This window comes from Vulpes vulpes, chromosome 2 (genome assembly GCF_048418805.1).
Source record: "Vulpes vulpes isolate BD-2025 chromosome 2, VulVul3, whole genome shotgun sequence".
Lineage (NCBI taxonomy): Eukaryota > Metazoa > Chordata > Mammalia > Carnivora > Canidae > Vulpes > Vulpes vulpes.
This window is the reverse complement of record NC_132781.1, coordinates 120,652,830-120,669,475: the sequence shown is the minus strand read 5'-3', so window position 1 is coordinate 120,669,475 and position 16,646 is coordinate 120,652,830. Positions and strand designations below refer to the sequence as shown.

Sequence of the window (16,646 nt, the reverse complement as noted above, 5' to 3'; positions counted from 1 at the left end):
GATTCCTGAGGATTTGACCCCCGCCGGAAGGAAATGACTCTAGCATCCTAGGACCGAAGCCCCTGGTCCTCCGTAGAGCCCAGACGCTCACGCTCCGGAACTTGGAAGGGCGAAGCCGAGCGAGGGGCGGAACTCCGCAGGGGGCGTAGCCCGGGAGGCGGGGCCTCACCTTCCCGGTTCCGCAGAGGCAAGCTGCGTGCTTACGCAGCACGTAGGAGCGGGGGTGGGGCAGGCGGCCGGGCGGGTGGTGGTGGAGGCGCGGGGCCTGGTCCCGCCGGCACCATGGCCAAGACTGTGGCCTATTTCTACGACCCCGATGTGGGCAACTTCCACTACGGTGAGGAAAGGAGGTTGTAGGTGAGGGGTTTCGGGACGCGGAGGTTTCGAGGCGGGGGCTACAACTCCAACGACGGGAACTGACGAACTCTCTTCTCCCACCCCAGGGGCAGGGCACCCTATGAAGCCCCATCGCTTGGCATTGACCCACAGTCTGGTCCTGCACTACGGTCTCTATAAGAAAATGATCGTGAGTCTCGCCGTCGCTGCTGGGTATTAAGGGTGCGGGCGAGTTGTGCGGCCCTACGATATAGGTGGGCTGCCCTGAATGCACCAAGTGCGACCCACCCTTGGGGTGGGGGTTGGGGGTTGGGGAGGCTGGATATAAGGAGCCTAGAGCACCCGCCATATGCCCAGTGTTGGTGGGTGGATCCACCGCCTTAAAGGGAGTTACTTTTTCAAACCTTAGGTTGGCCACTTTTGACCTCAGGTGGACCAACCTCTGGCCTGTGGTTAGGGTGGAATGGGGCTGGTTTGAAGACAGGGGTGTTTTTCTCCCTAGCGTCTTAGAATGTGGGCAGTGCTGTGGCTTCAGGAGAGAGGGGCTGGGTTACTTTATCTGGATGTGACGTGTTCCCACCGCAATTCTCACCCCTTCTCTGCCACCTCTCTCCACCTCCAAGGAGCTATAGCTCCAGGAGGGACTGCAGCCCTGCGTGCAAATATGTGTATGGAAGAGAGCAGGAGATGTTCTGGGAATTTCTTTGTCAACTTAGCATACCCTCACAGGGTTATATTTAATTGCTACCCAGTCCTCCATCTCCCACATATGCACATGGGGACAGACAATCCCCATTTATAGGAATTTATAGTTGTGATAGGCAATTATAACAGTTAAGCTCAGCCCTCATGCGTCACAAGGGGAATTAGTCAATAGTATGAATGAGTGTTGTCTACTGTTTGTGCTGAGGCACAGTCTAGCGAATTAATTATAGAAAAGACCAAGGTGATATTAGTGCATGAATCTCTGAATCCCTTGAAATTGTTTGTTGATATATTCCTGTGTATATATTATCTCGGGAGAGAAGCTTTTTGTTCTTGCCCAATTTCTAAAGAAGTATGTGAACCCCTCAAAAGGTAATAAATTTCTGGCTTCACACCTTGGCACCCTGGGGTTTTAATTAGTAGGTTGTCATATAACCCATATTATTTAACTCTAAAACTAAGAATTCAGAGAAGAGAGAGGATGGAATCAGAGCCAGGGGGAGGAGATGAGTATGGGGAAAAAAAAATAGGAGATCCAAGGAACAGGGCAGGTGGATAAGGGCTCAAGGTTGAGAGGGTGGGAAAGGTTGGGCTGGAAGTAGGAAGGAGAAGGCAAGCCCATTCGTTTTTTGGATGCTTGATCGTAGCACCCCACTTGGCTAATCAGAGCCTCTCTTCTTCACTGACCTTTGCTTCATAGAATAACAAGAATTGGAGGGGTGAGGGGACTGCTGATGTGTGGTTTTTGGATAGTCCACAGGGCTGGGTTCAGTGTGGGGAATCTCAGCCTGATGAATAGGACTGACTTTGCCTGGGTTCACCTTATGTTTCCATCCCGAGGTCTTCAAGCCATACCAGGCCTCCCAGCATGACATGTGCCGCTTTCATTCTGAGGACTACATCGACTTCTTGCAGAGAGTCAGCCCCACCAATATGCAAGGCTTCACCAAGAGCCTTAATGCCTTCAACGTGGGCGATGACTGGTGAGGGGAGAACTGGGATTTTTTAATGCCAGCATTTCAAGGAGAACACTTGAGTGAGGTCTTGTGACAGCAGTGGGAACATATGAATGGGGTCCTGTTTGTCAGTGAATCATCATTTTACTCATTTGGTTATTCATCAAATGTTGGTCATTTGCTCTAGGCCAGGCCCAGTGCTAAGTGCTGGCAATGCAATGATACACAACAACAAAATTTTAATATTACAGTTGTGCTAAGTCCTGTGAAGGAGAGGTATCTGGCAGACTGTGAGAGTGTATACATGGGGAATTACCCATCTTGGGAGCGGGCTGGTCAGTAGAGGCTTCCTAGAGGAAGTAATGGAGATTTAGGTAAGATCTGAAGAAAGAGCAGGGTTAATTAGATGAAATGTGACTGGGAGGATAGGAGGTGAGGTCAGGAATGTTGTGGGTATTAGGGACAACATGTGCTGAGGGTCTGTGAGAGGTTGGTGTGTCACTCGTTTGAGGAACAGAAAAAAGGTCATTCACTGAATGAAAATGAAAAGAAAAATTATCTGAATTGTGGCTAAAGAGATGGGCAGGGCCTGTAAAAAGTAAATAACCCTATTATGAATTAGGGCTCTTATCCCTAGAGTAGAGAGAAATTATCAAAGTGCCCTCAAAGCAAGAGATTTACATTGCGAGAGGTTTATACCGAGATTTATCATACAAAGAAGGCTCAGAGGTAGGCCCTGTGAGGAAGGGAACAGATAACAAAGATAAGCCGTTATCCTGGCTTACATTCTCATGTATATTCATGAAGATGTAGTGATCATAACAGCTACCATTTATTCAATTTATTTTTAGCCTTTGTATTAGGAAACTTTCAAATATTTCTGAAAGAATAACATAGTGAACTCCCATATATCCATCACCACCTGTAGCCCTTATGAGCCAATGGACAGTCTTACTTCATCTGCATCCCAGATTATTTTATTTTAGTTATTATTATTTTTTTTTTTGGTTTGTTTTAGGAGAGAGAGTGTACAGGGGTGGGGGCAGGGGAGGCAGAGGAAGAGGGACAGAGAGAATCTTAAGCAGGTTTCATGCCCAGTGCCGAGCCCTATGGGACATGGGTAGATGTGGGGCTTGATGCCAGGCTCGATCTCACAACCCTGAGATCATGACCTGAGCCAAAATCAAGAGTCAGGTGCTTAACCAACTGAGCCACCTAGATGTCCCTGCATCTCAGATTATTTTATTTTATTTTTTAAAGATTTTATTTATTTATTCATGAGAGACACAGAGAGAGGCAGAGACATAGGCAGAAGGAGAAGCAGGCTCCATGCAGGGAGCCCGATGTGGGACTTAATCCCAGGACTCCAGGATCACGCTCTGAGCCAAAGGCAGCTGCTCAACTGCTGAGCCACTCAGGTGTCCCCATCCCAGATTATTTTATTTTAGTTTATTTTAGTTTATTTATTTTTTAAAAATTTTATTTATTCATGACAGACAGAGAGAGGCAGAGACACAGGCAGAGGGAGAAGCAGGCTCCATGCAGGAAGCCCAACGTGGGACTTGATTCCCCCGGGTCTCCAGGATCACGCCCTGGGCCGAAGGCGGTGCTAAACCACTGGGCCACCAGGGCTGTCCCTGGATTATTTTAAAGCAAATATCAACTGATACATTTTTTTAACTGGTGTCTCTAAATGATACCCTTAAAAATACACATGCACACTGTCATTATCGCACCTAAAAAATTAACAGTAATTCTTTAATATCATCATAAATGCAATCAGTATTCAGATTTCTCCAACTGCCTCCTAATTTTTTCTTTTTTTCAGTTGATGCATTTAGGGTCTACACCAAGTCCATGCATTGTATTTGGTTGATAAGTCTCTTAAGACTTTTAATCTGTAATGTTTCCTTCTCTACCTTGAATTTCTTTCTTTTCTTTTTTTTTTTTTTAGATTTTGTTTATTTATTTGAGAGACAGAGTGAGTGAGTGAGTGAGTGAGAGAGAGAGAGCTCAAGCACAAGTGGGAGTAGGGGCAGAGAGAGAGGGAGGTACTGACTCTTTGCTGAGCCCGGAGCCCAGTGTGGGGCTCAATCCCAGGACCCTGGGATCATGACCTAAGCTGAAGGCGGACGGTTAACTGACTGAGCCACCCCGGTGGCTACCTTGAAGTTATTTATTGAAGAAACCAGGCTATTGGTTCTGTAGAGTTTCCTACAACACTTACTTTTTATTGAGTGCATACTCTGCTGTGCTGAGGTTTACTGGTATCCACTTCATTCTCACACCTGTGAGAGCTGTAATAATCCTTTGCCTTAATTTAGGCATAAAGAAACCAAAATTGAGGAGATTTAGGTAACTAACCTGAGTTAAAAAACTAATCAGTGGAAGTGGCAGGATTCAGATCCAGAGCCCTGGTTTTTAAACACTACACTTTTCCTGAAAGATGCTACTGATGGAAGCACTCTGACCTGCAAGGTAGAAGCCAGCTTCTTAGGCTGGCATTAAGTGCCTTCCCCAGCTTATTCCCACACCTCTGCTTGCACAGGATGCCTTCCTGGAATGCCCTTTGTTCCTCATTCAACCTCTCTAAGGCCTTCCTGGCCTTCACCCTACCTTGAAGCATCATACCACTAAACCTTTCTTGACCACACCAGGTGCAGAGGTCTGCCCTGCACACACTGCTCTAGTCATCTGGTGTTTAGTCGTATGTTATCTTGGGAAATTTCTTGTTTTTTTGTTATTTTTTGTTTTTTTGTTATTGCTGCTACTATTGTTTCTGAGCTCACTTTACAGGTATGGAAATGCAGAATCAGCCCTCAGGACCCAACTGGGGCTCTGTAACTATTCTCTGTGCAGTTAGGGAATAGTACCACTGGGCCCTTTGCACTATATTAGTTATGCTATCAAACTTAAGCCATAGTCATGTTTATCATTCTCATTTCAGATGACAATCAGGGATTTTCCCTTTTAATTAATTTCTGATTGTTTTCTAATTAATCTAATATAAAAAGCCCAATTATCCTGCAAGGCTTTTAATGGGGGAAAAAAAGCAGTCCCAGATCTGTGCCTCTCACCCAGAAATCCCACTCCCAGAGGCAGCCACTTTCAGCACCTTTAGCTAATTTTTCTGGTATATATCTTTGGATTTCAAAGCAATGATGCTAATCTACTACTGGTACTGATCATCTATAATACTAAGTAATGCCTACTCCATGTCAGGTATTATATTAAATGCTTCACAGCTATTAGGTCATTTGATCTCATCAATCTCTGTGAATCAGGGTCTGTTATTGGCTCCTTTTCACAGATGAGGAGACCTAGGCACAGAAATTTAAGTAACTTGCCCAATCTCATGATCATGGGTAGGTGTTAGAGGCTCAAGCTTGAACCCAGATAGTCTGGCTCTAGAATCTGGGCTCTAAAATCATGCTACCTTATTATAATGTCTCATAATATGCTTGTATTGCTATTTTTTCACTTTTCAACTTCAAGCATTGTCTATAAAGCTCTTAGTTTGGGAAATGAGCATTTAGGCTCCTCATACCATCTCCCCAACTTACCCTCCCCTTCCAGCTTCATGATATAGCTGTATCACAATTTTTATTAAATAAGTATTGTATGTTTACATTGTTAAAATTTTGAAAAATTCATTTACTACCTAGGTAAATAGTATACTGTGGCTTAATATTATTACTTGTACACTTTTTTGTTTTTCCTGTACTTGGTAATTGCATTTTTTTCATTTGCTTAGTTTTCTAGGTATCAATCATTAGTTCTTTCCAGAACTTTTGAGAAACTATAAAATTCTCTACAGTTCTCTTTTTCACAGTCAAATGTGTCAGGTGCACTATTTTTTTTTTTTTTTAAACCTAAAAGGATCTTTTAAGCTTTTCCTTTTTCATAAGTCAAGTTTTTGAAGGTATAATTTGCATGCAGTAAAATTCACCCTTTTTAGTTCTGCAGTTCCAAGAGTTTTGACAGTATATATCAAGGTATAGATTATTTCCATTATCCCACAAAGGGCCCTTATACCCTTTTATAGTCCATGTCTTTTCTCCAGCTTAGCTCTGGGCAACTACTGATCCGAGGTCTGTCCCTACATTTTGCTTTTTCCAGAGTGTTATATAAATGGAGCTTTATAGTGTATAACCTTTTGTATCTGGCTTCAAGCGTCTCTTTTTTATAAAAAAGAAAATGGTAATACTTATAACTAATATTTATCAATCTGTAGAATACTAGGTATCACATACTATGTTAACTGTATTAACAGCTTTCTGTGGGTTATCATTATTACTATTTCAGGTATGTAGGAATACAGCTTTTTCTTAAAAATATATGACTTTAAAGAATGTTTTTGAACATTGTGTTAAAATATGATACCCATAAAAGAATCTTTAAAGATAAAGTTTATGTTCCCTCTCAAATTATTTCCTTTTTGGCATGTGTACTTAAGTACCCAGAAGCTGCCTACTTTTCTCCCCAACCAGGATACAAACTCCCTGACAGAATTTAATGCTTTTTTACTTCCCGTCCGATGCCTTACATAGGTCTTGGTACCTGGTCTGGATATCTGTTGAATAAATTTGCAGATAACTCAGGCATATAGGAGCTGGGGAGAAGTTTATTGAAGAATGGGGGTTAGAGGGGTTTGGGGTCAGGGGAGAGGTGTAGGAAGGGCCTAGAGAGAGGTAAAGGGCTCTGACTTACTTCTCTTTCCTGCAGCCCAGTGTTTCCCGGGCTCTTCGAGTTCTGTTCTCGTTACACAGGCGCATCTCTGCAAGGAGCAACCCAGCTGAACAACAAGGTGCCTGTGGCCCTGAGTCCTGTTCTCCCTTTCCTGTGGGCCCTTCCAACTCAAGGCCTTAACCCTGACCCTGAGCTTCCAGCTTTGGGGGTGGGCAAATAGGACTATGAGCTTGGTGTTTGTTTTTCAGATCTGTGATATTGCCATTAACTGGGCTGGTGGTCTCCACCATGCCAAGAAGTTTGAGGTGAGTGAAGAGGTGATGGGGGAGACAATGAGTGCCCTAGCATAGGTGGTCGGGATGACATCAGGGGCAGCTGGGTAGAGGAATTGTTACTCTCTTCGTAAGACCACTGTCTCACCATAGGCCTCTGGCTTCTGCTATGTCAATGACATTGTGATTGGCATCTTGGAGCTGCTCAAGTAAGTAGCCTGGGAGGAAATGGAGGGATATGAGACCCATGGCCGAGGAGTTCTATTACACTATGCTGGCCCTGACCCTTTCCTCCACCCCTACACTAGCTTCTTCATAGTTTTTAGTGCTTTACTCAGACTACCTCTTCCCTGCTCTGCTGCAGACTCCCTGCTGCCCACTCACATTTCAGTCTTCTCTGCACATCCCTCTCCTGTCCCTGCCTCCAGGCAAGAGTCCCAGCGTTGCCTGTAGGGAACTGGTATTAGGTTTCAGGTGATTTGGGCTTAAGTAGACTTCATAATTCCAGATCTTGTTTTGGGAGGTGTGAATTGGGGGTGCTCTTGCTGGGGTTCCCTTCTACCTCAGACCCTGGCTTGGCTCTCATTCCAGGTACCACCCTCGGGTGCTCTACATTGATATTGACATCCACCATGGTGATGGAGTTCAGGAAGCGTTCTACCTCACTGACCGGGTCATGACAGTTTCTTTCCACAAATACGGAAACTACTTCTTTCCTGGCACAGGTATGGGAATAAGGATGATCATCCCCTTCACACCCTCAACTCTTTACCGTGATAGCCTCCTGCTCAGCCTTCAGGTCTTGGCTCAGGTGACTTCTCAGAGAAGTGTGTCCTCACCACCACAGTTAGAGTAATCCCTCCTTCCCCATTACTACCCCATGTCACTGCTTGCTTCTCTCAGAGCACTCATTGCTGCTTGTATTTATTGCAGTGTTTTGTTTTGTTTACTGTCTTCTTTCATCATGCCCACCTCCCAAGAATATAAGCTTGGTGGGATTTCATTCATTTCATCCATTCTCTCTATTGCTATATCCCCAGTATCTACGGCACAGGTTGGCTCATGGTAGGCCCTCAAAGATTATTTGTTGAATGAATGTAAGCCACAAGAGAGTAAATGTCTATAGGGAACATGCAGTGGAGATACATAGATATAGTGAGAGGCCCTCAGTGTACAGATTGAAGTTAAGGCAGCTGCGTTGTGGGTACTTCCTGTGTATGGCTCTTACTCCCTCCTCCTACCTCCCTATAGGTGATATGTATGAAGTTGGAGCAGAGAGTGGCCGTTACTACTGTCTCAATGTGCCCTTGCGGGATGGCATTGATGACCAGAGTAAGTATTGAAGTCTTTTCCCTGCTTACTAGGCCCCTTCTTCCTCTCTTTAAATTAACCTCTTCTGCCTGGTATTGTCTACTGTTGGGCCAGGTATCCTTAAGGATGAATGGCCTTCAGAGGGACCATGAACCACCATCCCCCTCCCCCGGAAATTGTATGCAACATATTAGGTGTATGTGCATTTTTCTGGGAAAAGGGTCATTGGCTTTCATCAGTCACTCAGAATACTCTGGGACCCCATCCAAAAGTTGAGAACCATTGATTTGGTTCTTTGGGTTGCCCCTTTCCCTGGGCTACATGCTCGCTCAACCCCTTTTTTCCTTTTGTTCCCTGTCTCCCCATCCCCTTGGGGTGCCAGGTGCCCACCTTTGGCCCTCTCCCAGGTTACAAGCACCTTTTCCAGCCAGTTATCAACCAGGTGGTGGACTTCTACCAACCCACGTGCATTGTGCTCCAGGTAATACTCTAGGTGCCTCCTCAAGAGGGCTCTGCTTGGGCTTAGGGTAAGAGAGCAGGGAGGAGGATAGCCCTTGTGTTTATTGGGGAAGGGAAGTGAAGGACATCTGGGACATTCTGGTCAGTTATCCCCCTGCAGCTGCCTGGGGTTTTGCTTTTTTGCAGTGTGGAGCGGACTCTCTGGGCTGTGACCGTTTGGGCTGCTTCAACCTCAGCATTCGAGGACATGGGTGAGACTTGCCCTCCATCTCTGCCCCCAGGTTTTCAAAGTGGCTTTGGGCCTCAGTACATGGAGTAGGTAGGGGTAGTTGGTGAATGGGCCATAGGAAGAATAAGAGAGTCACTCTCAGGCAGAGAGACACTGAGACATGGGAGAGCTGGTGTAGCTGAGGATGTGGAGTAAAAGCAGTCAGACAAGAACACATGTCAAACCATCTCTGCAAGCTGGAGGTGTGGTAAGGTTGGCCTAAGAAGTTGGCAGTGGTAAGATTGTGCAGAGCTGTTAGACCCTGGTGAGAATTCTGGATTGCATTTCAGATATGATGGGAAACTGCTGGAAGATGTTAATGGGAAGTGACATGATCCAATTCATGTTTTAAAGCTACTGCTCGGGGCATCCCTGGGTGGCTCAGTGGTTTAGTGCCTGCCTTCAGCCCAGGTGTGATCCTGGGGTCCCGGGATCGAGTCCCACATCGGGCTCCCTGCATGGAGCCTGCTTCTCCCTCTGCCTGTGTCTTTGCCTCTCTCTCTTTCTCTCTCCCTGTGTCTCTCATGAATAAATAAATAAAATCTTTAAGAAAAATAATAAAGCTACTGCTCTGATTGGTGAATGGAGGAAGGTTTAGGGTAGGGGTAGGGGACAGGAGTGAAAGTGAGAAGGCCAGTTAGGAAGCCCTTTGTGTTGTCCAGGCAGCAGATGTGGTACCTGGGCTTAGGTGGAGATGGCCAATGAGAAGTAGGTGATTTGAGTTACATTTTAGAGGCTGGAGCTGACAGCACTTGCTGGTGCTTTGATGAGAATAGTTGGTTAACAAATGAGATGCCAGGATGGGTATTGAGCCGGAGAGAGGTGGGAAGGTCCTCTATATTTCAATTTTTACTGAGACACAACATACATCTATATATATATATATTTTTTCTTCCTCCACACGCAGGACTTTATTTGGACTGGGGCCGTCACAGGCCTACATACATATATTAAAGTACACATATCTCAAGGGTACAACTCAGTGAATTTCACTACCTAGATCAAGATACGGAATCTTTTCTGGTTCCCTTGTGCCCTTTCCAGGCAATACCTAGAGAGCTATACTTTGGCTTTTGATAACTTCCTCCAGCCATTCCTTTGGTTCCTTTTAACAGGGAATGTGTCGAATATGTCAAGAGCTTCAATATCCCTCTACTGGTGCTAGGTGGTGGTGGCTATACTGTCCGAAATGTTGCCCGCTGCTGGTGAGTATGCTTCCTGATTTTTCTCTTCTTTCTTGTCCAATGCGAGTTGGTGAGTTGCGGGCTCCCTGAGATGTGGCCGGATAGGCCCTTCAGTCCACTTGCTCAGGTAGCCCACTCTGCTGCTTTGTTTCAGGACATATGAAACATCACTGCTGGTAGAAGAGGCCATTAGTGAGGAGCTTCCCTATAGTGGTAAGGACCACTGCATGATACTGCCACAGTAGGAGGCATTCTCGGAAGACCCTGGAACGCCTGATTTGAAGACAGATGGGAATTAAATTTTTTTTTTTTTATTATTACAGATGGGAAATTTGACACTCTAGGAGCTCTGCAGACTAAATTCTTGAGTTCAGAGCAGGGAAAAGATTAGAGAGCCATTATGCAGGGGTTTGGGATGGGAAGGAAATAGATTGGGAAGTCTTGGGACCTCCCTGTCTCTGATATGCCTTCTTTTCTAATCTCCCTTTCCCTGCTTAGAATACTTCGAGTACTTTGCCCCAGACTTCACGCTTCATCCAGATGTCAGCACCCGCATCGAGAATCAGAACTCACGCCAGGTCAGCAGCTTGGAGAGGCTGAACACAAGGGTCGAGGAGAGGCCAGGAGAGGTCCAGGATGTGGGAAATTGGAGAAATCAGAGAACAGAAAGAAGTTCTCAGCTATCACTATCACTTTTATCAGCTAGGAGGCAGCCCAGGTTAAAGTAGAGGTGACTGTGGCTGGGAGAAGAGACAGTTATCAGGTGGGGATTAGAACAAGGATGGTAAGGGTGAGATGCAGCTAGAAGGATAGATGCTCTGGGAATCATTCGCTCTCTTTTCCAAATCTCCAACCAGTATTTGGACCAGATCCGCCAGACAATCTTTGAAAACCTGAAGATGCTGAACCATGCACCCAGCGTCCAAATTCATGATGTGCCTGCGGACCTCCTGACCTATGACAGGACTGATGAGGCTGATGCAGAGGAGAGGGGTCCTGAAGAGAATTACAGCAGGTCTGGGGTGGCGACTTGAGGGCAGGGGTTTCCAGCAGGCTTGTCAGGGAAGTTAAGGGGGAAAAAACAAATTGGAAGGCATGAGCTTTATTGTCTCCAGCTTACTTCCTTTAGTGTCGCTACTCTGGTCAGTTGTAATTCCCCACTCTGTGTATATATGTGCCATAAATAAGTAACTTTTTTTTTTTTTAATAAGTAACATTTATTGTCAGAATTTTAAACAGCACCAAAACATGGTAAGTTTGCATTCACACAATCCCAGACCAGTTCCACAAAGTAACCATTGTTGATAGTTTGATTTCTATCTTTTCAGATAGACTTTTCAGTAGATTATAATAGTATATTCAGCGTGTACATATGAACACAAATGTACATAAACACTCATTCTTAGAGTTTGTGCATCTTTTTTTTAAAATACAAGTTGGATCATTTTGTACAGGTTGCTCTACAATTTACAACTTTTTTTTTTTTTTGGTAAACAGTATATCTTTCCATGGAATTATATAGATCTGCTTCATTATTTTATCTGCTGTATAATATTCCATTATATGCATTGTGTGGATATAGCATAATTTTAACCAAGTACCATTGATGGCATTTATAATATTTCCCATTTTTTTCACCATTACAAAGAATGTGCCACTGAACCCCTTGCATGCATGCGTGCGTGCGTGTGTGTGTGTGTGTGTATCTTTGCATACTCGTTGGAGTAAGTTAGATTCCCAGAATTGTTGCTGCTTAGGTCAAAGATTGTGTGCACTAAAATTTTTTGTATCTGCTACCAAATTGCCTTCCAAAAAATCTTCCAAAAAATAGTTTATAATCCTTATAGCATTTTATTTGCTCCTTCCAGGTTCAGAGCTACACAGGTCACTGGTTGTATACTGCTCTCTAAGGCCCTTTGGTTTGTTTCCTTTGTTCATTTTTTCAGATGTAACAATTACACTATGGCTATTTTTTATTTATTTTTTTTACATTTTTATCTTTCTGAGATACATACTAAAATATTTACAGATGCATTGAATAAGGGAAAAAAAGAGATTAGGATAGAGTTGTGTTTTTTTCATCCCAGAATTGGCTTTTCTGAAAAATGACGGGAAAAGACAGCAGAACCCAGAAGTGGAGAAACAGATGCACTTAATGGAGAACAGATATCCTTATATGACTGAGGGCTAACCACAGCTGGACACTTGTACCTCCCACGCAGTGTTAGAGGTTTGAGCTGGCTCTGCTGCAGAGTCTGATGGCCTTCTCAGTCCCTTCCAGAATCTGCTTCTTTGTCTTAGAGATCAGCTTCTACGTCGCTCCTTTAGACCTGGGCTTTACAGACTTGGACTTTTGGGACCAGTCCACTCCTCTCCTCCATGAACACCCCCTTACTCCCACTCCTGGTTGATGAAGTATATGAATATCTGGCCTAAGGATTCCTTTTTAACGTTATCACCTCCTTGTCAACTTTTCCAGGTCTCTGAGGCTTGACTTCTAGAAATTGATTTTCTTAAAAACTTGTTTTAAGTTACTCTTTTAGGCAAAGTTAGGCTTTTTTGTCTCTGGTTCTAGGCTGGTGTCTGGGCCTAGTGTCTGTATAATACTACCCCCTCTCAACAGCCAGCAGAAGCCTCAGGCCTCTTCCTGCCCTAAGCCCTCCCTCAGCCCTCCCTCACTGTCAGACCACCCACCAAGTTCCTGTTCTTTGACGCCTATAGCTCCAGCTTGCATATCACTTGCAGAGTACTAATAATAGGAGTTACTGACTTTGTGGGTTTGCTAAGCACCAAACTCAATACTAAATGCTTTATATTAAGACATGCCATCATGTCATCATTCTGGTATCATCAGACACCCCTGAGAGGTGGCTGTTAGCCTTAAATTACAAGAGGAGGAATCTAAGGCTCAGACAGGTTAAGTAACGTGCCACAGGTCCCACGGCTAGTTAAATATCAGGGCTGAGAGTTAAACCTGAGTCTGTGACTCCACACCTGCACGCCTGATGCACTCAGAGATAACTGAGACATTGCTTACCAGGCAGGGCCTTTCCTAACTTTGTTCCCCAACTTTTCTTTGTTGACTTTCTCCCGTCTTTCTCAGTTATTACCTGGGGTCGAGGTAATTCAGTTTTCAGTTATTCATGTTCTGCCAAAGAAGAGTTTCCCAAAAAGAAAGAAAGCAGTATTGAGTACTTACCAGTCCCTGTGCTGCTTTCACATCCCTCACTCACTCCCCGGCTTACAACTCTTCTTTCCACTGCTCTTAGAACAAAACCCGATTCTCTGAGCATGGCTTTAAAAGACGTGCAGGTGCTTACTTACGTCCACGGTCTTATCTGTAACAACTCCCTTCCCTGCACACTGCTCCCTTGGTGCTCTTCCTCGAATACATCAGTCTCCCTCTGCCTGATAACTCTGTACTTGGTTTCCTTGTAGCTTGGAATGGGCTTCCTAAGATCTCTGCCTGGCCAGCCCCTTCTCAGACTTGAAGTCTTACCTTCCTAGAACAGCTGTCTCTAATAATTCTGCCTGCAATTTACCGTTTTCCTCTCTTCACTCTCAGTCACATCCCTTTATTTCAGTGTGTCAGAGCACTTTCCACCATGGGAAATTATCTTTATTTATTTACTTTGTTGTTGTCAGTCTTGTTTATCCGGTAAGTTTTTTGAGGATAGGCAGAAATTTTAGCCAACTTACTCTCTACTGTACCGTTGTGACTTATGATGGTGGCTAGCACAGAGTAATGTCTCCATCTATTGACTGCATGAATGAATGGGATGGATAGCCACCAGTATCTGCCAACAGGAGAGGAATGGTTCCTTGACAGAAGGAGCCTAAGAAGTGGCTCCAGAGGGGGTACCTGTGTCTTAGAGAATAGGACCCTGATTCCTCTCCCTTGCTTTGCAGGCCAGAGGCACCCAACGAGTTCTATGATGGAGACCATGACAACGATAAGGAAAGTGACGTGGAGATTTAAGAGCAGCTGGGCTTGCTGTGTCCCAAGGAACTCCTTTTTACTTCTTGTTTGGGCAGGAGGGAAAAGGTGTGGCACCTCCAGCCCTGGATGGTCACCTTCTGGGCTTTTACTGGCGCCAGAAAACGGTTTGGAGACCACATCTGGTTTTTGAACCAACTATCCCCTTTCCTCTTCTTTGCAAGGCCTGATGATGGTACTATCGGGGACTGGATGGGGACAAGGATGACTTCCTCTAGGACATCTTGGGCAATGGGCCCTAGAGGCCTGTCCCAGCCATTTTGGCCCCCTTACTCCTTCCCTGCTTCCCTCCAACCCAGAGACTTTTAGGGATGAAGGTATAGACAGGGCTGACATTGTCTCTGATTTTCTCCTTTCCTGGGTTCTCCTATTACAGGCCTTGTTTCCAGTGAAGGTGAAGAGTGAGGGATTTTAGGGGGCTCTGGCTCCCTAACACCTTAACCCCAGATGATGGAAATTACGGTTTTGAGTCCGGGTAGGATGTGAAAATGTCCTGTTCTAACTTTTGGCTTTATGTCCATTTTACCACTGTTTTTATCCAATAAACCAAGTTGGTATTTTTTGTACCTTTTGCCTTCCTGGGAATATTCTTAATTCTTGCTCGCTGACTATATATGAAGGAAAAAGGAAGGGGTCTGATGCTGTATATAATAAAAATCATAGTTAACATTCATTCACTTATGTTAGGCCCTGTGTACGCATTTCTAAATGGATTATGTTACTCATATATAAGGAGTGAATAGAGTATTCTGGTTAAGAGACAAACCTGGGATAACTGGCTTAAGAGGGGGAGTAGAAGATGACTTCAGGTTTTGGAACCTGCTTGTTTGAAATGGTGTGATACTAGTTGATGAAGATATACTGGGATATAACATGTCAAGTACTTAGCACAGTGCCAGACATAAGTAGTTGCTCATTATCTTAACTGTCTACATGACAAGTGATGATAGATACTATAGTAGCCACAAAAGTGGACCTTTTCATGGAGGAGTTATACAATCTAGTAAGGAGTGAGGTAAATGTTACAGTGGATGTAGATAATAGTATGCTAAAGAAGAATAAATGGATCACTCCTATGCTTTGAACCTGTTTGTCAGTACACTATTTTAGAAAGTAAGTAGGTTTTGAACTGTTTTTGACAAATTTGAGCTTGAAATGTGGGCTGGACAGTTCTTTGCAACTTTCCACCAGGCAATTACAAAGTGGAACACAAGAGATGAAGGACAGATTTATAAGCCAGCCACTGTTGGAGAGTCCCTATAATATCCCAGGTCCTAGACTGAGCACTGGGGTGTCAGAGATGATGAGCCACTGACTACCCTCCAGGAACATATATTTGAAATTTTTTTCCAGCTGTGGGTAAGATAATTCAGTCCATACTTTGAGGGTCTACTGGGTGCTCCATAACTTTTCACAGGAGGAACAGATGTACCTGGGAATCGATGAAATTACTGAGGGAGAAATCGAGCTGGTCAAGCAAATACTCTTGGAGAACACCTCTTTTCACTCAGGTTTGGTTTCTGTCAGTAGGAAGTCCTGGTCAAACATAGGACTTCCAGGCTTACCTGGGTTTAAATTTTTTGCCATTTATGTCCTTGGGCAAGTCACTTTATGTCCTTGGGTAAGTCCCGTTAACTCTCAAAAGTCCAAATTTTCTACCTGTGAAATGGTGAGATCACATGTCATCGATCACATGACAATGTGAAGCTTCAGTGAGGAAAAACAGAGTTTTACTTAGTGCCGGGCTTAGACCAAGTGCATGGTAAATGGTAATTATTATTACTGTGTAGTCACATATTAGCAATAACTGGTTTTTCATATTAAAAAACACAACCAGAAAATGGCAGACCTGCTATTCAAAACTAGATAATGTAACTCCAGGGTTATTGAGCTCCAGTCTAGCACTTGCTTGTCACATAGCTTTCAATAAATGACAGCTGTGGCTTTCAAATTTTTTCATATGCTTCACTGATATTATGCACATAAAAACTGTATTATCCTTGAAAGACTCGCACTGGATTTTCGTCCAAGATGACACTCTTTCTTGGCTTTTGGTTCAGATAATACCTTGGTCCGGGGTGTGAGAGGGTCTGGGCTTTACAGCCACGTGGGCACTGCACAGGAGCGGGGAGACCTGCGCCCGCAGACCGCCAGGTGGCGCCATTCCCAGTTGAGGCCTCAGAGCCGCCTCGCCCACACACCACCCCCCAACGTGGGTCCGAATGGTTAGGCCCGCCGGGCAGGTAGCTTGCTTCCGCGCCTTCCCTCCACCCCCTCCCTTCCCCCATTGGTAGGAGCTGCGGGTCCGGGCGGAAGTGGGGCAGGAGGGCGGGAGCGAGGCGTCGCCGTTGTATATTCATGAGGCGCGCGCAGCCCGGCATACTAATGAGGCGGGGCGCGGCGGCGGGCTGAGGAGCTGCTGGGCTGCGGCGGCGGCGGCGGCGGCGGCGGCGGCGGCGGCGGCGGGTT

The 16,646-nt window shown here is 44.9% G+C and overlaps 1 protein-coding gene across 1 annotated transcript; it reads left to right on the top strand.

Annotated features, from left to right (window-relative positions):
• The first annotated feature begins 110 nt into the window (after positions 1 to 110).
• HDAC3 (histone deacetylase 3) lies at positions 111 to 14,743 on the top strand. The gene is made up of 15 exons (XM_026018074.2): positions 111 to 337; positions 444 to 526; positions 1,882 to 2,024; positions 6,723 to 6,804; positions 6,935 to 6,991; positions 7,112 to 7,167; positions 7,550 to 7,683; positions 8,210 to 8,290; positions 8,677 to 8,750; positions 8,915 to 8,979; positions 10,112 to 10,201; positions 10,335 to 10,393; positions 10,679 to 10,758; positions 11,038 to 11,195; positions 14,090 to 14,743. The coding sequence occupies exons 1-15, from the start codon at positions 283 to 285 to the stop codon at positions 14,157 to 14,159; spliced, it is 1,287 nt and encodes a 428-aa protein (XP_025873859.1). The 5' UTR covers positions 111 to 282; the 3' UTR covers positions 14,160 to 14,743.
• Positions 14,744 to 16,646: the final 1,903 nt, after the last annotated feature.

What these genes read in the sequence shown, in the direction of transcription:
- HDAC3 (XM_026018074.2), top strand. Translation starts at nt 283, where the DNA reads ATGGCCAAGACTGTGGCCTATTTCTACGACCCCGATGTGGGCAACTTC. An exon ending in TTCAACGTGGGCGATGACTG is followed by an intron (nt 2,025 to 6,722) that starts GTGAGGGGAGAA and finishes TCTTTCCTGCAG; the next exon opens with CCCAGTGTTTCCCGGGCTCT. An exon ending in TGAGGAGCTTCCCTATAGTG is followed by an intron (nt 10,394 to 10,678) that starts GTAAGGACCACT and finishes TTCCCTGCTTAG; the next exon opens with AATACTTCGAGTACTTTGCC.